General features: G+C 41.4%; 1 protein-coding gene across 4 annotated transcripts in view; it reads left to right on the top strand.

Moving 5' to 3' along the window:
* E2f3 (E2F transcription factor 3) overlaps positions 1 to 19,213 on the top strand; it is a 75,200-nt gene extending 55,987 nt beyond the window's left edge. For 2 of the 4 annotated variants that reach the window (XM_048348395.1, XM_048348397.1), the window contains exons 2-7: positions 5,983 to 6,094; positions 7,824 to 8,043; positions 9,143 to 9,301; positions 12,115 to 12,229; positions 14,027 to 14,162; positions 15,554 to 19,213. In XM_048348395.1, the coding sequence (XP_048204352.1) occupies positions 5,983 to 6,094; positions 7,824 to 8,043; positions 9,143 to 9,301; positions 12,115 to 12,229; positions 14,027 to 14,162; positions 15,554 to 15,816 (1,005 nt within the window). In that variant the 3' untranslated portion in view covers positions 15,817 to 19,213. The remainder of the gene's footprint in view (positions 1 to 5,982; positions 6,095 to 7,823; positions 8,044 to 9,142; positions 9,302 to 12,114; positions 12,230 to 14,026; positions 14,163 to 15,553) is intronic. The other 2 variants (XM_048348396.1, XM_048348398.1) reach the window with 1 other exon arrangement.
* The last annotated feature ends 4,468 nt before the right edge of the window (positions 19,214 to 23,681 follow it).

The following is a 23,681-nucleotide window of genomic DNA, read 5'->3' as shown; positions in this document are numbered from 1 at the left end:
TAGATTTATAGTCTCCGCCACTGCTCCCCCCCCCCCCCACCCTTAGGATCATATTCCATATTGCCGATACCTACCTACAACTTTAATTCAGCAGCTTAAATTTATTGCTAGTATTTTTCCTGAAAACCTTTCCAGGTTGTACATATAGATTATACTGCACACACACACACACACACACACACACACACACACTCATGCACATTCCCTGAAAACTAGTAATGTTGGGCCTTTGGGATTTACACTTCAAGGGACATTAAGAATGTTTTCTTTGGTTCATTCAAAATAAGTAAAGATGACTATGTGGACGCCACGTGCCTTAGAAAGTCTGAGGCATTTAAGAGCTAAGCTTATGAAGAAGCCTGGGATATGTATTACAGTAAAACCATGCAGTGTCAGCCCCTGGGTTGCTATGGAAGCAGACAAGGGATATCACAGGAAGACCATGGAAATCATGGTCACTGGCAAATAATTCTAACAGACCAGGTTTCACTCATTAATTGCAACCTCACCTAATTCTCAGCCTCTGCCTCAGTATAAAACCTGCCCACACAGCATCATTATGAATATTTATGAGGCAATTATTGTAGTAGAGAAGTGTTTGGATACTCACTATCAGGTGTCTGTATACGTAAAACCATAGTATATTAATTAATGCAATATTATGTCATTCTGGGGAAATACAATCATCCTATGTGCACTGACAGATATCAAATTTGAAGTTATCTTGTATTGAAAGGTCTCAGTGTTCGTCTTTGTTTTGTTTTGCTAGTCTTCTCCCTGAGCTTTTGTGTTCAAGGCTAGCACTCTATTTGAGCCATAGACCACTTTGGGCTTCTTAGTAGTTAATGGAGGTCAGAATCTCTTGGATTTTCCTGCCTGGGCTGGCTTTGTACCATGATCCTTACATCTCAGCCTCCTGAATAGCTAGGATTACAGTTGTGCGCCACCAGTGCCCAACTCTCACAATCCTTTCATGAAGCTATTATTGCTTAGACTTGAGTAGATATCGTGGACCAGTTCTGGGATCTGGGTAAAGTTATTAGGTTGCTCTAAATCTTAGTTTTCTTGTGAAGGAAGTAATAGTAATCATAATGGTAGGAGAACACTGTGTTATGGAATTGTGAAAACAAAGTATAATCGAGTGGAACGCAATTAACATAGTGCTATATTGTAAGCACTCAGATGTTTCTTGAGTAAATGCTTTAATATTGAAGGTTTGGATCTATCAAGACTCTTAATTGTAATTGGTAGTAAGTCTCAACTACCTGGTTTAGAACAAAAACAAGTTGTTGGCTTACACAAATGAATATCTATAGCATGTTCAATAGTGAGCACCCTTAAACCATACACTTCTGCTGTAGGATTGGAATAGATAAGCAATCTCAACTCTTATTTTCAGCCTTGGAAACAAACATGAACCACCTGAACTAAGAACTGTGAAAGCATTGCTTCCCTCAAAGGAAAAGCTAGAGGCAGCAAATACCAGGGCAGGCAAACACTTGGTGTCCGCACCTATACTGCCAAATGGTTACCATTCTTCTTTTCACATACACTTTTTTCAGAAATGCTTGATAGCACAACTGTTTTATTATAGCAATCCAATTATCTTAACATTAGTCCAAGACTGTTTATAGTAAGCTAATACTGCAGAGGAGCTATGTGTTAGCTCTCCATAGCATTGCAAATGTCCAGATTTCCTCTTTCTGTGGGACTAAGTAGCTATTGCTTTTCAGGCACCAGATAGATAGTTTTACTGGTTAAGGGCCATGTAATATGAAGATCTGCTTATAGATACTAGCATAACTCTTTGAAGAATATTGAGAGGAAAAGCTAGGTGCAAAGGCTCACATCTGTAATTTCAGCTGCTTGGAAGGTAGCCACAGTGTGGAGGATTGAGACTCAGCTCAACCAAAATGCAATGAGACCTCATCTCAACAAAATCAATTGGGCATGGTGCACTCGCCTGTGATCTAGCTACATGGGAGATTGTAATTGAAGCAAAAAAGGGAGGAGGGAGTAGAGGAGGTTGCCAGCGTGGTAGAACCCGTGCCTACCCCCTCCTCAGCATGAGGAGCTGAGTTCAAAGCTCCACTCTACCCTTACCCCCCAAAAAAATGTTAAGGGGAAACATTCAGTTTCTCCTGCAGTCTGATAACAGTCATCTTAGAAGATTTCTGTGACCAAATTGGGGATATAAGGGCTTCTCATGAGCCCAGCAAGCAGTAAGTTCTGTCATAGACACCAGCCAGACGTCTTCCAAATTTCATTTGCTTCTAATACTGTCTACATGGAGATGCTGTCAGATCCCACAGGTTGAGATCTCAGAGCCACCCAGGTGTGGCACCTCCACTGCCACCACTTCCCACGAGGGTCACAGATCCCAGGTGATTCCACCAGTGTTCCTGACTAACCAGCTACAAATCGAGGTTCTCATGTCCCCTTCCTCCAGCTGCAGTTCATTTGCTGGAGCCACTCACAAAACTCAGGCAGACATATTCATCTTTTCCAAATGGATGCCCTCCAAACCCAGTCCTTGGGAGATTTTATGGAAACTCATTATGTAGGCATAGTTGATTATGGTTAGTGGCCATTGTTGATCAGTTCATACTTCAGCTGTTTTCCATATCCTGGAAGTTGGTTGTGGGTTAAAGATCCAACCAGGTGCCAGTGCCAGTGGCTCATGCCCGTTGTCTAGCTACTCGGAAGGCTGAGATTTGAGGATCGTGATTTGAAGCCAGACCAGGCAGGAAAGGCCATGAGACTCTTACCTCCAACTAACCACCTAAAAACTGGAAGTGGAGCTGTGGCTCAAAGTGGTAGAGCACTAGCCTTGAGCACAAAAGCTCAGGGAGGACCGCACCCAAGACTGCCAAAAAAAATCCAACCATCTGATCTTGGCTTAGTCTTTCCCATGATCAGCCATCAGTCAAATTACTCAGGAGGCTGAGATCTGAGCATCGTGGTTTGAAGCCAGACCAGATCATGAAACTCTTACTTTCAATAAAGTACAAAAAAGCTGGAAGTAAGTGGTAGAGGACTAACGTTGAGCAAACAAATCTCAGGGAACAGTGCTGAAGTTGTGAGTTCAGGCCCCAGGACTCTCTCTCTCTCTCTCTCTCTCTCTCTCTCTCTCTCTCTCTCTCTCTCACTCTCGCTCTCGCTCACACACACACACACACACACACACAGTGTTTTGCTAAATCAAGGATTTTAGGAATTGTGTGCCAGGAAACTGAATGAAAACCAAATAAATATTTCACAATATCACAGTTCACTATTCAGCAAGATGCTCTCACAATGAACAAAAAAATTCTTTTTTAATAAAGAGATTTCCATGTACTCTAGAACAGAGCCATGGAGGCAGATATTACCTATCTCTGTTTAATTCCTTCCATGTGTTTTGTTGTTATTGTTGTTTACCAAGCATGTGTGCTGAAATTTGTGAAGTTAGTATTAAAATAATAATGCTTCTTTATTTATCAGAAATCTTGGCCATTCCTGTCTGACGCGGACCCATAGGTAATTGTCCATTCAAGTGCAGTCTAGCCCACTGTTTACAAAGAAATGGAGAAAGAAAAAGAACCCAAACAAATCATCCATTTGGAAAAGATCAAATGACCTCCCATAGCTCATCCTGGACCAGCTGCAGACACGTAGGGAGTTTGTGTGGCTTATGGAGTTGTGTGGCTGTCCCACTTCCATCCTCTGGCAAGAATTTACAGGGCTGGCATTCTTCTGTGACTCACTTCTTTATGGTATGGATTCACAGGCCTAGTTGATTTGAGTCCCTGAAGGCTGAGACACCACTGGCCTTGACTTTCAAGTAAGAATCTGCCAGCTCCCCATTGCACTATACCCTATATTGACCTAGCTGTTGCTTGTGATAACAGACTTATCCCAGTCAAAAAGCAAAAATATTGGCTAAACAACGAATCTGGGTAAGACCAACTGGTGCCGGAGCCAAAGCCAGAGTTGAATCCATTGATTTGCTTTAAACTCCTTTCTTCTCCCCTCCCTTCCTCTCTTGCCCTCCCTTCTCCTCCCCTCCCCTGCCTTGGCTTCCCTTCCTTCTCATCCCTGTCTTGGGGAGGTTCCCTCCTCAGGTAGCTTCAGGCTTCCACCTTATCAGCCCTACTGGAAAGGTCACAGTTCCTTCTTGCCAAAAGTTATGGGAAAATTCTTAGGGTTGTCCTAAGTTCACCCTGCTTTGGTTCTATGCCACCAGAACCATTCACTGTGGGAGGACAAGATGGAACCCTGAGTAGCCACGCCCAGTTCACCTGTGTGTCCAGTGTACTTAAGGCTTTGAGAAGGAAGGTCTGTCTTTCCCAAACAAAAAGGAAGAAACATTTGTAAGGCTGGGGGCACACAAGGATTTGAAAGTACAGCTGGGAAGGGATAGTAAAGTCAGAAAAAAGAAATAATGTTGTGTTGTCCTGTGCCATGAATGTAAACCATATAGTAAATGCACATACATACACACACAAACACACACACACACACACACACACGAAATAGCCATCTTATATTGCAATTATTTAATATTTTATAAAGCTAAAATATGTTAATATATAATCATTATTTTAAACATCAGTGTTTTACTCTTATTTTATGTACCGTGTCTTCAAAATTCACTGTTGTATTTTACATTTGAGGCATGTACCAGTATGGGTGAGTTATTGATCAGTGGTTACTGTTATAGACTAGACAAGTTTAAGTTTAGCTGGAAACTTTTCATAGAGAAGCTTGGGGGAATCCATCCTCTGACAGGTGATTACTTGAGCTTCCACATCATCGGTTCCTAATCTGAAATTAAAAATATAATCATTAGAAAAATTACCCCCCAGACTAGTCTAAATGCCACATTGCCATGCCCTGCATTTCGTTTAAACTAATCCTGCCTGAATGTCCTTCTTATACTGTTCATTCTTAGCAGTTATTTCTTTAGTTATCTGTCTTCTCTCTTGGTCCCTACCTAAACCCTAAGAAGGAAGAGGCTCTTAACTACCTTTCTTTCGGTTCTGTAAACACAGTTGCAAGTACCTACCTTACAAAGGTATCTTTAAAGGAATAGGATTAAAATAATTTATTTGATAGCTCCTAGTCTTCCATGTTTCAGGACAAACTAGGGAAAGGAATACTAGTTAAAGTCACCATGGCATATTTGCAGTTCGTTCTGATGAAGGACCATTCTGAAGCTACTTGTTTTACTCTTCAGTTGCTCTTGGTGAATATATAGTGAGTGGATGCTCAGATACCTACCAAAACCTAAGGTCTGCGCCAAACGCTGGGTATACAAAAATAGAGAACAGTCTCCACCTTAAAGGGATTGAGGAACCGATGAGTAAAGTAACTTCTATAATAATACCAGTTAGGTGTTAGGATACAAAGAACAGAAGGTTTGGGGAACACAAAAAAGGTGCCGGCTACTCAGGAAGCTGAAATCTGAGAATCATGATTGGAAGCCAGTCCCAGCAGGAAAGTCTATGAGTCTTTTATCTCCAATTAACCACCAAAAAGCTGGGAGTGGAGCTGTGAATTAAATGGTACTGTGTCAACCTTGAGTGAACTCTATTAAGGGGCAGCACTCCGACTGTGGGGTTCAAGCCCTGGTAAACACACACATACACACACACTCACAGACATGGATCCATCTAAAGTCAGAACAGGAGATGGACAGGTATCATTAATGTATGTCCATGAGATTTCCTTAGTGTCCATGTCTAGCACATGTGTTGAATCAAAGAATAAGTGAACAAAGTGAACAGTAAAGGATCTGTTTATCCAGTGTTGATACCTCATCGCTGTAAGTAAAGAGTTTGGATGACAGCCTACCCTTCCAAGCTAGACTACTGGCTCTAGAGAGTGACTAGCCATGCAGCAGGGTAGAGCTGCAAGATGAGAGCTGACTGAAGCCTGTGGCCTCTGGCAGAGCCCTTGTCCGTATGACCAGTAACAAGTGATCATACTTTCTTATTGCAGGCAAAGCGAAGGCTGGAGCTGGGTGAAAGCGGCCATCAGTACCTCTCAGATGGTTTAAAAACTCCCAAGGGCAAAGGAAGAGCTGCACTACGGAGTCCAGATAGTCCAAAAAGTAAGGACTCTTTGATCTGTTCCCTGTTTTCCTTGATGTGAGATTCCTACCTTGCAAAGCTTGTGGCTGGAAGGACGCCATGTTGTGAATAATTGGGGCATGTTTTGTTCATTTTCATGTCTTTCTCTGCCTCTCCAGAGATTAAATACAGACACCTAGCAAAGGGCTAATAGTCACTCATACCTGAATCCTGACTTCTAGAAGACTACTTTTAACTGGAAGCTGTTTTGTTTTCTACCCGGTGTTATAAGCTTTTGGTCCCATTCTATAATCAAATTTAATTTTCACTTCCCAAATGGACATTACCTCTGAATTGGAGACAGGCTAGGTGAAAACAAGCTATGCCAGAGTCGGAAAAATCTCTGCCGACCTCAATCTGCAGCTCAGCAGATGGTGGGAGAAGAATTGATTGCACCAATAAAATGCAGCTACTTTCTACTTCCATTGAATGCTACCTTCATTTTATCTGAGAGACAGAAGTTATAAATGGCCAGACCGTCCCATTGTGTCTTTTTTTATTATTGTTATTAGAGTTTTGAACTCAGGGTCTCATGCTTGTTAGGCAGGCACTCTACTGTTGAGCCACATTTCCAACCCTGCTTTTCACTGGTTATGTCTGATAGTGTCTCACTTCCTGCCCAGGTACACTCTTGGAACATTATCCTATTTGAGGCTTCCCATTATTTCTGAGATGACAGGCATGCACTTACCTCATCCTGCTGTCCTCTAAATGAGATGGAGTCTTACATATTTTCCTGCCCTAGCAGGTGTTGAACCAGGATCCTCCCATCGTCAGCCTCCCAAGTAGCTATGATTACAGGCATGAGCCTGCATTTATATTTAATGTAAAGACTAAATTAGATTTTGCTCCCTTCCTGCCTGTAGTTTATGTATTAGGCCATCTACCAAGATTGTATCAGACCAAATCAAAACTTTATTCTAAGCACTTACAGAAGAATTAATACAATAATAAGTAGCAAAATTTTACGAGCAATGGGGAGCTTTGATGTTAAAACTTTCTAAGTTATTTTTTTTATCAAAATGAAACTGAAATTTCAGCTTGGTAGATATATCTATTTAAGCCCCTGCTCTGGAGAGAGCTTGAATCTGGCTCCATCAGGTTAGGTCCTATGTGATTGCCTGAGGCTACAGTACCTTTTCATGCAACTACCAGATAGTTTTAAGCACTTATTATGTGTGATGTACTTCATTAGATCCAGAAAAGGATAAGAAGTGGAAAACCACTAGGAAGTTGAAACAAACATGCTCTAATCAAACAGGGATTTTTATTAGCCCTTTCTTTTTTATTTTGTTTTGTGCTATTCCTAAGGCTTGAACGCGGGGCCTAGGCACTGTCCCTGAGCTTTTTTGCTCAAGGCTAGCATTCAGCCAGTGGAGCCACAGCTCCAGTTCTGGCTTTTTGGTGGTTACATGGAACTAAGAGTCTCAGAGACTTTCCAGCATGGGCTGAGTTTGAACCATAATCCTCATATCTCAGCCTCATAAGTAGCTAAGACTACAGGCATGAGCCACTGGCGCCCTGCTGTCCCTTTTCTAATCAAGTAATCTCATAGCTTTTGGAACTTACCAAAAACAACAGCTTGGCTTCAAATACTAATCCTCGGGCTGCAATGGGAAAGAGGGCTTGCTTAACCGCAAAGAAACCCTTCATTTCTTTACCTTTCCCCCTATCCCCCCCACCCGTTCGGTTTTTTTGTTTTTCTTTAAGCTCCAAAATCTCCCTCAGAAAAAACACGGTATGATACGTCCCTCGGTCTGCTCACCAAGAAGTTCATTCAGCTACTGAGCCAGTCACCTGATGGGGTCTTGGATTTGAACAAGGCAGCAGAGGTGCTGAAAGTGCAGAAGAGAAGGATTTATGATATCACCAACGTGCTAGAAGGCATCCACCTCATTAAGAAGAAGTCGAAGAACAACGTCCAGTGGATGTGAGTAGGAGAGCACAACCCCCCCAGTTCACTTGGCTTGGATGGGTTCCTTTCTTTCAGACTGCCTCAGTTTCCAAATTCTTGCCCCCACTGCATTTCTTCTCCCTTCCATCTTTCCTCCTCAACTTGTTAGGTAGAAGTTCAGTCTTTCATCATAAAGACCATTTAGATGAATTGTGTGACTTGTGAGGTAGACCAGATGTGCATCTGGGTAGATACACTGATAGCACAATCACAAAGCATCTTTACCCTGGTTCTAGTGGATTGACTGACGTTCTTGTAAATCCAGGCAAGACCTCAGTGTCTCAGTTTCTTCTGTAGATCAGGGGTGGCAACACGTACCTGCACCCCCATGTGTGCAGTTACACATGGTAATACCTACCATCTATGCATCACAAACAGAGCAATGTGTTTCGTAACCACCAGTGTTGTGTAAGCACAGCATTGAACTCTTTGAGCATCATGGAAAGAATAAATCTGTTTTAAGGTGGCTTTGAAAAAAATAAAGTTCACACATCAGATGTGCTTTTTAGAATTTTGGACAGTTCAGTAACCCATTTTGACCTATGCATTAGAGAAACCTATTGAGTACTGGTCTTTGTTCTTGTATATTCCTACTGCATCTATTTCCTTAAACTCCTTTTTACTGATGTTGTGAGATTGTGAACCCCTCAGAAACTGCCTAAGTCTTTCATGCTATGGGAGAATTTTCCTCTTTAATTTTGAGCCATTTTATCTCTGCTGTCCTGTGTCTTTCTCCTCTTCTTCTCTTCTTTCTTGCCCCACTGTCCAGGCATGTAGTTGGGGGAGGCGGGGCACAGGTGGCTGTCTTCCTTTGCCCTCTGAATTTGAACCTTCTGAAGAACTAGAGCTCCTTTAGAAGAAAAGACCCGGAAAATAATAGTGCCTTTTCACCTAATTTCTATGGCATGAAAAGTTGAGGACTGTATGAAAAGCATATATAAAAGTTCTAATTTTAACTCTACTAAAACAAGCAGTGTGACCTCCCATTATCAAGAGAGATCATTCTCCCAAAGGACCGGTTCTCCCTCCCCTGGTGCTCACGGGCAGCCTTGAAGAATCTCTACTTGGCTTCCAGGGGCTGCAGTCTGTCTGAGGATGGGGGCATGCTGGCCCAGTGTCAAGGCCTGTCAAAAGAAGTGACGGAGCTCAGTCAGGAAGAGAAGAAACTAGATGAACTGATCCAAAGCTGCACCCTGGACCTCAAACTGTTAACCGAGGATTCAGAGAATCAGAGATATCCTTTGTGCCACTGGTTTATCAGGGGTTAATGCCTTCTGGACTAACAGTCTGACTTATGCATAAGATACATTTTACTCTAGTTTGGGGGGGGTGGGTGTGGGTGTGTGCACGCGTGTGTGTGCGTGTGTGCACGTGCTAGTCCTGTGGGAACTGGTTTTTAAAGCATTTTATTCGTGTGTGGTTGTAATATGCGGCTATGCTCCTATTGTAAGACACAGTATTAAAGGATATGTACAGTGTCAGTATTAATTAATATTAATGACCATACTCAGCAGATTCGGCTTCAGCTTCCCAGATTTTTGGTGGGTGTTAGCTGCCACTGTTGGGGTTCTCGCATTCTATTTTCTTTTCATTAGACATTATAGCAATTGGAATTTGTTGACTCTTCTCTATTGGGCTGAAAAGTTGGAAAGCATATAGAAAAATTAATTACATTCTGGTGGTATACTTGTATAATCCTTACACTCAAGAAGCGAAGGCAAGAAGATTGCCTGGACTATACAGGGAGGCCTTGTAGAGAGAGAGAGACAGACAGACAGATAGACAAGGGAGTGGGGGATTCTGTTTTAACATGCTGTGCTATTTCCCACACTAAGACTGACCAGAAATATCCTAAGACCTCAGACATCTTGATTTATCTGTTCCTTTTTTTTTTTTTTTTTTTTTTTGCCAGTCCTGGGCCTTGGACTCAGGGCCTGAGCACTGTCCCTGGCTTCTTCCCGCTCAAGGCTAGCACTCTGCCACTTGAGCCACAGCGCCGCTTCTGGCCGTTTTCTGTATGTGTGGTGCTGGGGAATCGAACCTAGGGCCTCCTGTATCCGAGGCAGGCACTCTTGCCACTAGGCTATATCCCCAGCCCATATCTGTTCCTTTTTAAACATTAGTCCAGGGGTCTTTTTTCTAACGGGACTTCATTTCTTGGAGAGGATGGGAACATTTCCTTTTTAGATTTAAGCAGTTTTTAAACCCACAGTGTTCCTGTTGTATTGACCTTGTCATCTGATAATTGGTGAGGTGGAGGAGAAGTGAAATGACTTAAACCCCCAATGGTGGCCAGAGGAGGATCACAAGAGAAGAAATTGGTAGTGGAGCCATTTCATTCCATGTCGAGTAGGAGTCCCGTTGTGAAGGAGCTATGTGGTTACACAGGATTGGCAGTTTGCTAGAATGTGTGGCTTGTGGCACTGCCACACCTGTTCACTTTCTCTGGGGCTTTTGTTGAAGAAAATGAGAGCTGCCTTGCAGGGGATAGCTTTGGAAAGGAGCCTCGGAGGAAGCACTTTTTAAGTTTGTAAGATTAAAAAAATATTTATTTGCACAATTTATTTTAATTCACCATTCAGTTCCCAATTTGGTACAGCTTGTTCACAAATGTGTTGAAATTTTCCTTCCTGCAGCATGTTGAGTAATTGTAGATGAGTTTTTATTTTAATAAATTCTTGTCACATTACTTTTTGACAGTGGGCTTGGCTGCAGGGTAAGAACCTGGTTAGCAGTTTTCCCTAGACTCTAGGAAAAATATCTTCTATAAAGATATCACTTGGCTTCTTTGTGATAAGCGTTGTCTTAAATACTGTTTTCCAAGGACATTAACCCAAGCTCAATACTGAACTTGCTATTGTCTCAGCTGCTATGCTTTAGAGAACATACTCTGGGTATGCTGAATTTGTGAGAGTATGTTTTGTTTTATTTTGTATTATTTCTAAGGAGAAGATTCATAGCTTCCTTCAGTATCTAAATCATTGCCTCTGCGCTCTAAACTTTTGCTCAGTATTCAACATGTGAGATAACAGATATTATTAGCTATATCCTATTATTCTGCAGAACTGCTTTCATTGTTTTGTTATTTTGTTTTATTCTGGACTTTTCCATGGGTTCCTTTGTAGAAAAAGTCTGACTATGAGTAGTGTACCTCCATTATGTTCCATGTCCCTTATACAAGAAAGGCAGGCAGACTCATCTCTTTTAGTGCCAACTGACAATTTCTCTCTTGAAGCTTACCTGAGTATGTTTGTCATATAATAAGTGCCATATTCTTTCATGGTACCCTTTTAGGTTGGCTTCCAGGGCACCTGAAGGAATTGTTCACTTCCGGGAAGTACTGCCAGGAATGTGAAATGCTTCTTTGTTCTCTTTTCTTAAATCAGTTTTTCTCAACCTCATTCAGGCTGCTGAGCACCTGGGAGCCACTTTCTTCCTTGTGAGCACTGAAGTATTGGTAAAGTTAATAATAACCCAAGAAGAATAATTTTTCTAACAGAAATGACACTCTTATTTGTAGGCAGTACATAATCACAACCAGCTCAGGTTCACTTCAGAAAACCAGCTTGTTTGCCTTCTACTACTTATTCATTCACGTGATGGCTGCTAACACTTGCAAATAACAGATAGACATGACTAGAGTTTCAAAGAAAATGATCATTCATGGAACATACCTTTTCTTTCTTTTTCCTATAAATTGGGTTCTACCATCATTCAATTTGAGTGACTGGCACTTTATTGCAGGTCATGAAGTACAAAATACCTGTGTACCAGAGAGACCTCATTTCAAAAATCTCTGCCCTAAGTGAGATTTGATGTTTATTTGATAGGAGCAGGCAAGAGAATGCCTTTACTTCTTTGCTTAGAACATCAATCAGTAAAGAAGATCCATAGAGGGGAGCCGAGGGGAGGAGATACCTGAAGATCCAGAATGGAAGATATATATTCTTAGAAATCATAACAGAGTTTGTCATAACAGAGTTTTACATTTTTATGATTGGTGTGTCCTAAAGAAATTAGATGGAAGGTTTCCTTAACACTCCTTACGTTAGCTTATGTTACATATCAAGATATTCGAAAAATTAGTGGCCTTAAAGACCAAACTGTTATAGTTGTGAAAGCCCCTCCAGAAACAAGACTTGAAGTGCCTGACTCAATAGAGGTAAGAAGGCAGCATCTTCATGTATGTACAGAGATCTTTCTGGAATATGTGATGTTGAAGGACTGTTGACTCATGGTTAAAGTCTGTTCCCTCCTAAGAGCTTAATGGTTCACTCTCATTTGTTTTGCTTAGCCCTAAATTTAAAAACAGTTCAACAGTTCACTGTTTATGTAATATCCAAAATGTCTAATTTTAGACTAGCAAGGCATTTAGCTCAAAGCAATCTATGCTGCCCTGCCCTTCTTGTACTTTCTCTTTTTTCCATAATTTATTATCTAGGGGTTCTGATCAGTTTGAACTACTACTTAGGGAGTTTCCTATTGATTTCCCTGTGTATAGATAGTAATGACCTGTATATGGGGTTGTCACCATGAATAAAGATACAGGTTTTCAAATATCTCCCTAACTTGACACATTTAAAGAACTTCTTCAATGATTTATAAAATGCTCACTTCAAAAAAAATTACATAGGACCTTGGGGTAATTGATATACCAGAATATTTTCAGAAAGTAGGGCATGCATTTTGTGTAATTTCTCTCAGATGTTCTTTAATAGTATAGTCTACTACTCTAAGCACACAAAAAGAGTAAAAACCACAATAAAGTGAGGATGAAATTCACAATACCACCACCACCACCCCACACACACTGAGATAGTAATTCCCACCTTAAAAGGTAATAGCTCCAGGGCTGGGGATACGGCCTAGTGGCAAGAGTGCTTGCCCTGTATACATGAGGCCCTGGGTTCAATTCCCCAGCACCACATATATAGAAAATGGCCAGAAGTGGCACTGTGGCTCAAGTGGCAGAGTGCTAGCCTTGAGCAAAAAGAAGCCAGGGACAGTGCTCAGGCCCTGAGTCCAAGCCCCAGGACTGGCCAAAAAAAAAAGATAATACTAGCTCCAAAGCCAGCTGCTGGTGGCTCATGCCTGCAATTCTAGCTATTCTCAGGAGGCTGGGATCTGAGGATCACCATTCAATGCCAGTCAGGGCAGGAAAGTCTGTGAGACTCTTATCTCCAGTTAACCACTAGAAAACTGGAAGCAGCACTATGGCAAAGTGGTAGAATGCTGGGCAAAAGAGCTCAGAGTCAGTGCCCAGCCCTAAGTTCAAACCCCATGGCCAAAAAAAAAAAGATAATAGCTCTGTGCTCTAGATGAATAGGATTTTAATTGTCATTATGCTATGTATTCTCTTAACAAATGCAGTTCCTCATAATTAAGAATAATATTCATAAATTGGTTAAAGTTTAGTATTAGAAAGTCCTACAATAAAGGAACAAAAACATGAAATCCCAAATTTTGAACTCTTAAACAGGCCTTTTAATAATTTGTAGAAAAATAATATATCCAAAGAGCCATTTTCACAGTTGGTCTGTCAGGTACCCCAAGATCCCATTTAATTTCCTGATATCCCTCTCTTGCCTCTTTGCTTTCTCTAGAGCAGAAATAAGCAAACTTACTTTTTAAATGCCCGGGCTTTATAAGCAACAAGCTCTGTTCAAACTCTTCAGCTACTGAATTCTTTCCTTTCAAAAACAGCCAAGACAGTATGTATTGGGACAGATCTTGGCTGTGTTCCAATAAAACTCTTATTTACAAAGCAAGTCGCTGTGTTGGTCCTGGCCCTCAGGTTGTAGTTTGCTGACCCCTGCTCTAGAGGATGACCTTCATTGATAAGTCAGATGAGGGGTGAGGGAGCAAAATGAACAATGACTATCAATCTTCAGTGAAATTTACTATGGTTTTCATTTCTAAAAGAACTTGTGAGTTGAACTTCTTGTTTCTCTTATTACAGAGCCTACAAATACATTTGGCAAGTACCCAAGGACCCATTGAGGTTTACTTGTGTCCAGAAGAGACTGAAACACACAGTCCCATGAAAACAAACAATCAAGACCACAATGGGAATATCTCTAAACCCACCTCCAAAGGTACAGCATTCTGCCATTGACTTTTGGAAACTCTGTTAAACATGAAGATAGCTAGAAGGATTCTCAATCTGAACCACAAATCTAGCCCCCCACCCCCCCCCACAAAAAAAAAAAAACACTTCAATTGTTATTAAGGTAACATTTCTCAAAAAGCATTCTGAATGGATTACAATGGGCAGTGGCCCACCACCCACTTACTGAGTCCTTTGGGGGTTTTATCATTGGCAAAAAAAAAAAAAAAATGGGCTGGGAATATGGCCTAGTGGCCCTGGGTTCGATTCCTCAGCACCACATATATAGAAAAACCCAGAAGTGGCGCTATGGCTCAAGTGGTAGAGTGCTAGCCTTGAGCAAAAAGAAGCCAGGGACAGTGCTCAGGCCCTGAGTTCAAGCCCCAGGACTGGCCCAAAAGAAAAAAAAATTTCTTATAGTGCTTTGGAAAACTGTGGAAGTGAGGAGTACAGTTATGTGCTATCTTGGAGGGTCTTCAGCTACAGTTGGCCTTCTATCTTTGGGGAAAGGTAAGGGGCAGTGGTGGTACTAGGGCCTTGAACTCAAGGCCTTGGCTCCGTCCCTTAGCTTTTTGCTCAAGGCTGGCACACTACAAGTTGAGCCAGACCTCTACTTCCTGCGGTTTGGTGGTTAATTGGAGATGGCAGTCTCACAGACTTTACTACATTTGGCTTTGAATCGATCCTCAGATCTCAGCTTCCTGAGTAACTAGGATTTACAGGGGTAGGCTAGTGGTGCCCAGCTTTGGTGCTGCCAGCATCATTATAGAGGGAAATGAAGGCTGTATGTCAGAGAACCTTTGACTTATTTCCTTCCCCAGGGAGATGGGGAGAAGATGGGGCTGTGACTAGGACAAAGTGCTCTAAGCCCTTCCTCATTCCCAATAGAGCAGCAAACAGGAGCGATTGAATGGAGTAAATGGGTCTGATTTGATGCTGAGCAAAAATATTATACCTAAAACGATAAAACAAAAGCCCATGTCTTAATTAGATGTGTTTTTAGAGGAATTGTTACCAAGCTACTTATTTTTAAAAGACTGAGTTAAAATTAGTTGAGTTTTTGTTGGCCATGTTTTTGCTTTATATTTTGTTATTTAAGTAATAACTAGATATTCAAAGTTTTTGATTGGGTAGCGTGTCATCTTTGGAGAAATTTGGCTCCTTGGTTTTTGACAGTAGGGTTTTTTTTAATGAGTTAAGACTATGTCGAAGTCAAGTTACTCTTCTGTATTTTAGTATAAAAAGTAGATTCTATCATGAAGCCATCTTACTGTCCTTTTAGCGATTAGAAAGCAGCATATAACTACCTTGCAAAAAGATCGGTTAATTTTATTGTCTCCTAACTTACTTTTGGTTTGCTCTCCAATGTGTTCTTTTCAGATTTGGCTTCAAACAACTCAGGACATAATGATTGCTCAATTTCTATGGCAAACCTTTCTCCTTTGGCCTCCCCTGCCAACCTTCTGCAGCAAACCGAGGACCAAATTCCTTCCAACCTAGAAGGGCCATTTGTGAACTTACTGCCTCCCCTGCTCCAGGAGGACTATCTGCTGAGCCTGGGGGAGGAGGAAGGCATCAGTGACCTCTTCGATGCTTATGATTTGGAAAAGCTACCACTGGTGGAAGACTTTATGTGTAGTTGATTGTGCTTTGTGTGAACTCTCCTTATATAAACCAATATTTTTTTATCATGGAACCAGAACATCTGTCATGCAGTGTTGTCCCTTCCTACTTTCTTCCTCCAAGAGAGTATCATGAAGTAAACTACAAGCTTCAGAACAAAGCTGACATTTTAATGCATTTAGGAAATTGGTCTAAACGCACAGTCGCAGGCTCCCTTGGGAAAGTCCTGCCTTGATTCCAGGCTCCAAATTCTCCTGGATGAGTCAGCAAGTGAGAAAATGTGCAATCAGGTGTCTCTCACCTGTCCTTTTCCTTCCCTGCCTCCCTCCATTCCTTTCCTCCCTCCCAGATTGGCTTGCTGTGCCTGATGGATGGGCTGTAGAATGGGGTCTGGCCATCGGCCCACTGGAAAACAGCAATCTTCCTTAATAGCATTTCAAGCCGTGCCTTCTGTGCAGAATGCATGTCTTTGGGGTCTGCTAATATGGAATGGAACTGCAGCAAACGCAAACTTGAAGTCATGCAAAAGTATGAAATGGATTTCTTCAGCTCTTCTTAGGAATATTTAAATTACTGTCCTGATTCAGTTTAAGCTATGGACTTTGTGTCCCATGAGGGGGTCGTGAGAACCTCCACAGCCTTTCGGATGAAGAACCTGTTTTGTTTTTTATTTTTCAAATCCTTGTTGCAGATACAGAAGACTAGTAGAGTTCTGCCACTCGAAGCTGTTGTGGATTTTCCTGTCTCCATAAACCACTTCCACTTCCCTGTCCCCGATGTATTTGTGAGTTTCTGATTGATTTGTAGCAAATGCCTACTTGGGAGTTCCTTGTGGATTGTTTTCGACTTTTTCCTTTTTTTTTTTTAAGCTGCCATTTAAGCATTCCTGTGGCACCCATCACCATTTCAATTTAATTGTTTACTTTCAAGTGGGTTTTTTTTGCAAATTCAGATTCTTTTAGCAGAGGGAGAGAACCTCTACTGATCAGAACATCTTAAACCTGTGTGACCCAAGGTCTACCAGCCTCCGCAAGAAGCATCATCCTACCTTGCTTCCTTTCACAGGAAGGGAGCTTGGAGCGAGTCAGCTCTGGAGCTCACTTGTAATGGGTGGCTCATTGCAAAGGATTAACAGGTCAGATGACAAAAAAAAAAAAAGCAGTCCCAAGGAACAGCCAGGCATGGACCCCTCCATCCTTGGGCTTCCCGGGCCCCTGTGACCGGGGAAAGGGCTCTTATGCCATACTCAGGGAGACCACTTCTCAGGATGGGTTCAGATGGAGAGGCCTCTAGGGAGAAAGACATCCCATTGTGTGAGTGGCATTCTATCATGGCACTTCCATAAGCTAGAAAGAACAGGGAGCTCCCACTGTGTTGGGAGTGGAAGACTCCTGGCCCCAACCCATTCCCCCTCCACTATGAAGGAAGTCAGAAGATAGAAAATGAAGTGGATATGCCAGGGCTTCTCCTCCTTCACTCCTCAGGAATGGTATCCCATGTTGGAGGCTTCACCTAGCGTCAGATCTTACCAGTGACATCCAAGAATGTCATTCCCACTGGCAGGTGGCGATGGCCATCTTCCCTGGGAGTATGGCATGGTACCTCAAATCCATTTCTTGGATGCTAAGGGCTGCGGAAATGAGGGAGTCATGAAATCTCCAAATGAACGGTTGAATTGAAATGCTATGTGCCTGGCCCATCGCCGTGGGGGGTGGGTGGGGCAACGCGTAGTAGGCACCCGACTCATACTCGTTAATCGAAAATGTCCCCTTAGGAGAAAACATTTTTACTAAACCACAAGAACCCCGGCCAGTTTACTCTAGTTAGATTTCCACAATATGCAAAGTGGTGGTGGGGTCGAGACAGATGACACCAGCACTTTAAACTCTGTGTGTGGGTATGTGTGGTGTATGTTTGGGAAGAAAAACAAAGGTGCAGACTATCTTCCTCTCTCTTCTTCAGCCTCCATCCCCAGCCTCCTCCCCTCATACACACTGGACTTGGTACAAAATATCCGTGTGGTCCCGAGCTAAAGCATTGGGGTGGAGGAGGGAGGGGGAGCTTTGTGTTAAGTGCCTACTGGAAATGCACTGTGGGGTTTTTTCCTGTATGGGAAACCATTTATGCCAAGCTTTTCCCCCATTTCCCATATTTATCTCATCTGGTTAGCTGCCTCTGCTTCCAGCTTTGTGTGATTCTCATTGCCAGCTGCACAGAGCTGATGTTTTTCCAAAGTCTAAAAACTGAGCTCACCTGGCTAGGTTGTTGTGTGTTTTGTTGATCTTCTCGAACCTTTTCGTAATATAAATGCCATATTTATTATTTTAAGAAATGAAAGGAATACTAATAAGTCTTAAAAGTTCCTTCAAGCATAAAGTGTTTTGTTGTTTTGTTTTGGGTTTTTTTTTGCTATTTTGCAGTTAATGGGCTTATCTGGTGTACATTAATTACTCGTCCATACTGTATTCTGTTCATGTTAGGCATTTCTTTTTCCCATAATATCTGGCACACGAAGTGGGTTAGTAGTACTACAGTATTTGTGCCACTTTGAGTACTAAGTATGCAGGTTTCCTGGTACCATTGAGTTGCTGCTATTAAAGCTCACACATGAAATGGCTATAAGTTACAAGTGTGCAAATGATGACTGCGTGAGCCTTAGAAACTAAAATGTATAAAGAGCAACACATGAGCTGTCAAACAGCGTTAGGTGTGTGTTTATATGTACAGAGCTGTGCATAGCAGTCATTTTATTTAAGTTGATAATGTAGTCTATTCACATTTTCATTATTTAGCAATTTTGTACAAAAAAATAGCAATTAATTTGTAAACACTGCCAGAATATTTTGTAGCTGGTTTGTAATTTTTTAAGAGTGTTAACTTTGGTTTTGTTTTTTGGGTTTTTGTTTTTTGTTAGTGTTGTCCTTGTTGATGTTGTTGTGGTTCTTGTTTTCATTTTGTTGTATGTGTAGATCTGTAAATAGAACTGCAGTATTTAAAGCTTTAGCTTTCTGGAAAAAGGAAGTAAGAACTCTGGGCATGACAGCTTGTGTGGGTGAGAAGGAAGGGTTTGAAGGAAGACGCCTTTCAGAGTAAGTCGAGTGGCAATTGTCAGGTGTGGGAATTTCTTATATTTCCTGCGGGGTACATGATTTTGTAAAAAGGAAGTATTTCTCCCAAGATTGGGAGTAGGCAAACTACTAATCAGTTTAGCTTTGTGTTGTATGCTAGTTTAAAAAAAAATAGAAAAAAAGGAAATATGTAATATAATGTAAAAAAAAAAAAGCTTTTATGATGGATTTTGTAAATAGATTTGTTACAGGGCAACCTGTTCTCTAGCTGTGATCTTACCACTTCAAATGGATGTAATTTGAATAAATTTTGTATGGTAAAGGATCAATAAAAAGATTTTTTTTAAGAGTTCAGACTTGTGGATGGATTTTCTTAGTGTTATTTTATGCTCCTAGTCAACTAAATTTGTAAAGATATTCTTTGAGAAGTTAAGAAGAGAGCTTGACATCAGTTGCCTTCTGTGTTATTTGGGACTCTGAGAATGTTGAACTAGTGTTTACTGGGCTTGCATTCTGTGCTGGATTTGCCTTGACAATCTGCAGAAACTACTCCCAAGCCTTAAAGGACAATTATTACCCTGAGAAATGGGCAAGACTTTTATTCAAGATGGCTCTGAAGATAGTAAATTTTAATTCTTGAGTCTGGGAGTTTTCACCCATCTTCTGGATGAAAGTTTGCAAATGCCATGCCATTTTGTTAGCTAGTCTATCCCCAAATCCTAACGTGCTATCCATCGACTGAACACACACAATGTCAACATAGAAGTATATGAAGATAAAAGCAAAGAAAATATTCTGGCTCCCATCTCACTTACCCCAGAAGTAACCATTATTCTCATTTTTCTCATGTGAGCTTTCAGTCCAGTTATTTTCTTCTATGCAGGGTGTATTTTAACATAAATCAAACCACATGTACCCATCCACAGCTCTTATTCTTCAGTAACTACACCTTAGCCATCACTCCATGTTTGTGTTTTCCAGAGGCTACAGATCATACCTATGATTAAAACTATTCATCACTCAGTTGACTCCCTGTTGTGAGAAATGTTTTTGATTTGTTACTGTAAGAAATAATGAGTCAGACACTGGCTGAAATCTGAAAACGCCAGTTTGAACCCAGCCCAGGCAGAAAACTCCAAGAGATTCTTATCTCTGATTAACTGGCAAAACACTGGAAATGCTATGTATGGATAACATGGAAGAGCACCAGCTTTGAGTAGAACACAAGTGAGAGTGAGAGGCCCTGAGTTTGAGTCTTAGTACCAGCACCAAAATAATAATAAAAGTAATAATAATGTAAGGTTTATGAAAAGAACTGCCAGCATGCCAAAAACTTTTAAACGTATGATACATGTAACAAAACACATAACAAAGTTTATTATTAGGGTCATTGAGTACATTCACAATGGACAATCATTCTATTTCCTTATACAACATCTCATCACCTTGAAACCTGTATCCATTGAATAACTAGTTCATATTTCCCCCTAGTAACAGCCCCTGACAGCTACTAATTGTCTTTCCATCTCTATGGATTTGCTCTTCTGGATATTTTGTAATATGGCCTTCTATGTCCAGTTGTTTGGTATAATCTCAACATTCTTCTGTTTAATGCCATGTATATTTTTATGTATATACTATATATTATACTGGTATATAAAGTATTTGCCATGCTGTATGCTTATAACATTAAGTATATAAGTATATATTATATGCCACTGTTGTAGTTGCTAAGATTTCAGATTTTGAAAGGCAATAGGAAGTTTTCAGTTATAAAAATCTCAAGCTACTTTTCTTTCTGAGACCATTTATGGACACAGAAGGACAGATGGCTAGAGGCAGAAACAAATAGAGGGAGATGGAACCTAGCCCTAGGTATGGCCATCCCAAAGTTTACCTGGAGTAGGTTAGGAGTCACTCCCAGTCTTAAACTTCAGTGTGTGAATGTAGGTGTGCTTGAAGATGTTGCCCAAGTAGGTATGAATCAAATGAATAGATCAATGGGTTCATTTTCTAGGATATATGTAGTGAGATAAGAAGCTTCAATGTCGTTCTAAAACCCTGAGGTAAAGGAAAATAAGATTTTGTTGCAGGCCATGCATCTGGAAGTTAACAAGAACTGTACTGACTAGGATGAATCAGCCTTGGGTCCAAAGTGGCTCTGACACTCCTTCACTGAGAAGCACTCCAGGAATCCAAGGGAAGCTGTTCCTGAGAGTCAGCAGAAATCCTTGGGTAAAAGAGCAGATTCCTGGTGGTCAGCCTGCAGAAATTGAGCTTCATTGACCTTAGCAAAGCCAGCATTTCTCAGACAGCCCTGACTTCTGAAGCAAGATGGCCATCCCAGTTTCCTTCCTCCTGCATGTTGAATGAGGAGGAAACTTAGGCTAACAAAGGAGAGACTTGAAATGTGAATGTGCCTTAGTGGTAGAGTGCTTGCGTAGCATACATGAAGCCATTCCTCAGTACTACATAAAAAGAAAAGGCTGGAAGTGGTGTTGTGGCTCAAGCGGAAGAGCGCTAGTCTTGAGCACAGAGAGGCTCAGGGACAGAGTCCAGCCCCAGGACCAGCAAAATAAATAAATAATAAAGGCGAGACTATTCTGGGAAAGAAGAACATCAGGAATCAGGAACGAGATAACAGTACAGGGGGAAATAACACAGAAAAGTAGGAAACAGTCTAAAGTGTAAGCACAGTTGGGCTGGGGGAAGGAGATGGAGACCTGAAACCACATAAAGTGCAGGCAACCCTGGTGACAACAGGCACAGGAAAAACAGCCAGAGATTTGGTGTGACAGCATTCTATGCTTTGCAAGCCACCTTTGGAGAAGAAACCCATGGATGACTCCCTCCCAGAGAGCTATAGCCAGGCACCATCTTGAAGGGGAATTTATTGTCAGACTGAGCAGCAGTGAGGAACTGAAACAATGAGCAATAACCAGTCTGAACGCCTGCCACATGATCTGGGTGGGGATGACCACCCAGGAAGGTGCTAAGAAGTTTCAGCAGTAGTGTACCTAGGCAGTAGTCATGATAGTCAGTGACCTTGACCTCTGAAGAGGTCAGCCTCTTCTGCCTGTAACCCAAAGCTCCAACCCTGTGGATTGCTCAACCTCCTAGGCTGCCTTCCTGGGTGTGTGTGTGTGTGTGTGTGTGTGTGTGTGTCACTTCCTCCCTGCCACTAGGTGCTTTACTGCTAGGCAGGCTGTAAAGCACTGAGACTGTGAGGCAGACTGCTGTTCCCTTGACTCTTCCTCCAGTGGAGAATTCTCAGCTCTGTTTGCTTCCTACACACCCGTTGACTTGGATCTCTGGTGCACAGCTCAGAGAAAGGTCCTCTAGAGTGAGTGGGAAACTACCCAGCCCATAGGCTGCATAACTCCATGGGCCAGCACAGTTCTTAGTTCACAAAGAAAGGAATCTTCCAAAAATGAGTGGAGCTCAGTGCTAACAATGGTCCCTTGATCTTGGTCCTCTGCCTGCATCCAGCACTGACTAAGCACAGTGGTAACAGAGGCTCTTCCGTAGACCTCAGCTCTAACCCACTGTCCCTCTCAAGATCTGGCTAATACCAGTACTAGAAGAGCCAGGTTTTGCTTTCTAGCTCATTGATTTGGGTTTTTTTTTCTTTTTCATTTTAGTGGTATTAGATTTAGAACTCAGGGTCTTGCTTTTCTTAAGCAGGTATTCTACCATGCAAGCTATCTACCTTTTTGCATTGTTTCACATTATGTCTGAATTTTGAATCCTATTTGTGCTTCCTCATGTGCTAGGATCAAGAATAAGTGCTACATAACCGAACCATTAGTAGGTATAGAGTCCTGCACACCTTTTACCCAAGATGGCCCCATTTCCACCTCTCTTGTAGCTGGGATTCTTTGGTTTGAACCATCTTCTTCAGCCTTTCCTTTTTTTTCTTAACCTTTTATTTTTTTACTGTTATTTTTGTATTGGATATATAGATATAGATATAGATATATAGATATAGATATATAGATATATATAGATATATATATATGTCTCAGGCCTTGGGAAAGTCAGCATTACTCCTGTTAGGACCTGTGAGGACTTTGGCATGTATGAGTTAAAGGAATAGTTAAGGTTGTTCGTCATTAAGAGACAACATATATCTTTTCTCCTGTATCAATACAAGAGCAGACTTTATAATCATGAATATAGAGGCACAGGAATTAATTATTGAGGTAAACAAACAAACTAAAATTATTAACCAATTTTTCAACACTGACAACACTATGGCAACTGATAATAAAGGATCATAGAATCAGTGTCTGAATTGGAAGGCAATCCCATATCCAACAAAAATCTAGCTTTTACCATGTGGCAATTGAGTGGTCCATTTAGTTTTCATTACAAAAAAAAAAAAAAAGCCCAGCCAAGCTCAGTGGCTCATGCGAGCAATCCCAGCTACTCAAGAGAACCACTGTTCAAGGACATGCTAGGCAAACAATTAGCAAGGAGGCCTCACTCACCAACAAAACAAGCAGGGTGTTGTATCCTATACTTGTAATCCCAGCTACACAAGAAGCATAGATAGTCTAAGGCTAGCCTGAAAGAACAGCATTAGGCAAAAAGAGATGGGGCCATGGCCCAAGTTGGGGAGTCCAAATGTGGTGCCCTGAGCTCAAACTCCCATTCAGCCAAAAGAAAAGAAAAGAAAGGAAATTTTTTTCAAGACTCCTAGTTTAATACTTTTTCTTCTTGATGTATTTGCAATATCTCTTAGTTCTATACTCAGAAATGAACATCAAAACCTACCTCTTTAACTAACCCAGCTGTCATGGTTAATTAAACATCAT

The sequence above is a fragment of the Perognathus longimembris genome, chromosome 6 (genome assembly GCF_023159225.1).
Source record: "Perognathus longimembris pacificus isolate PPM17 chromosome 6, ASM2315922v1, whole genome shotgun sequence".
In the NCBI taxonomy this organism is placed as follows: Eukaryota; Metazoa; Chordata; class Mammalia; order Rodentia; family Heteromyidae; genus Perognathus; species Perognathus longimembris.
This window is presented reverse-complemented; position numbering and strand designations above follow the sequence as displayed.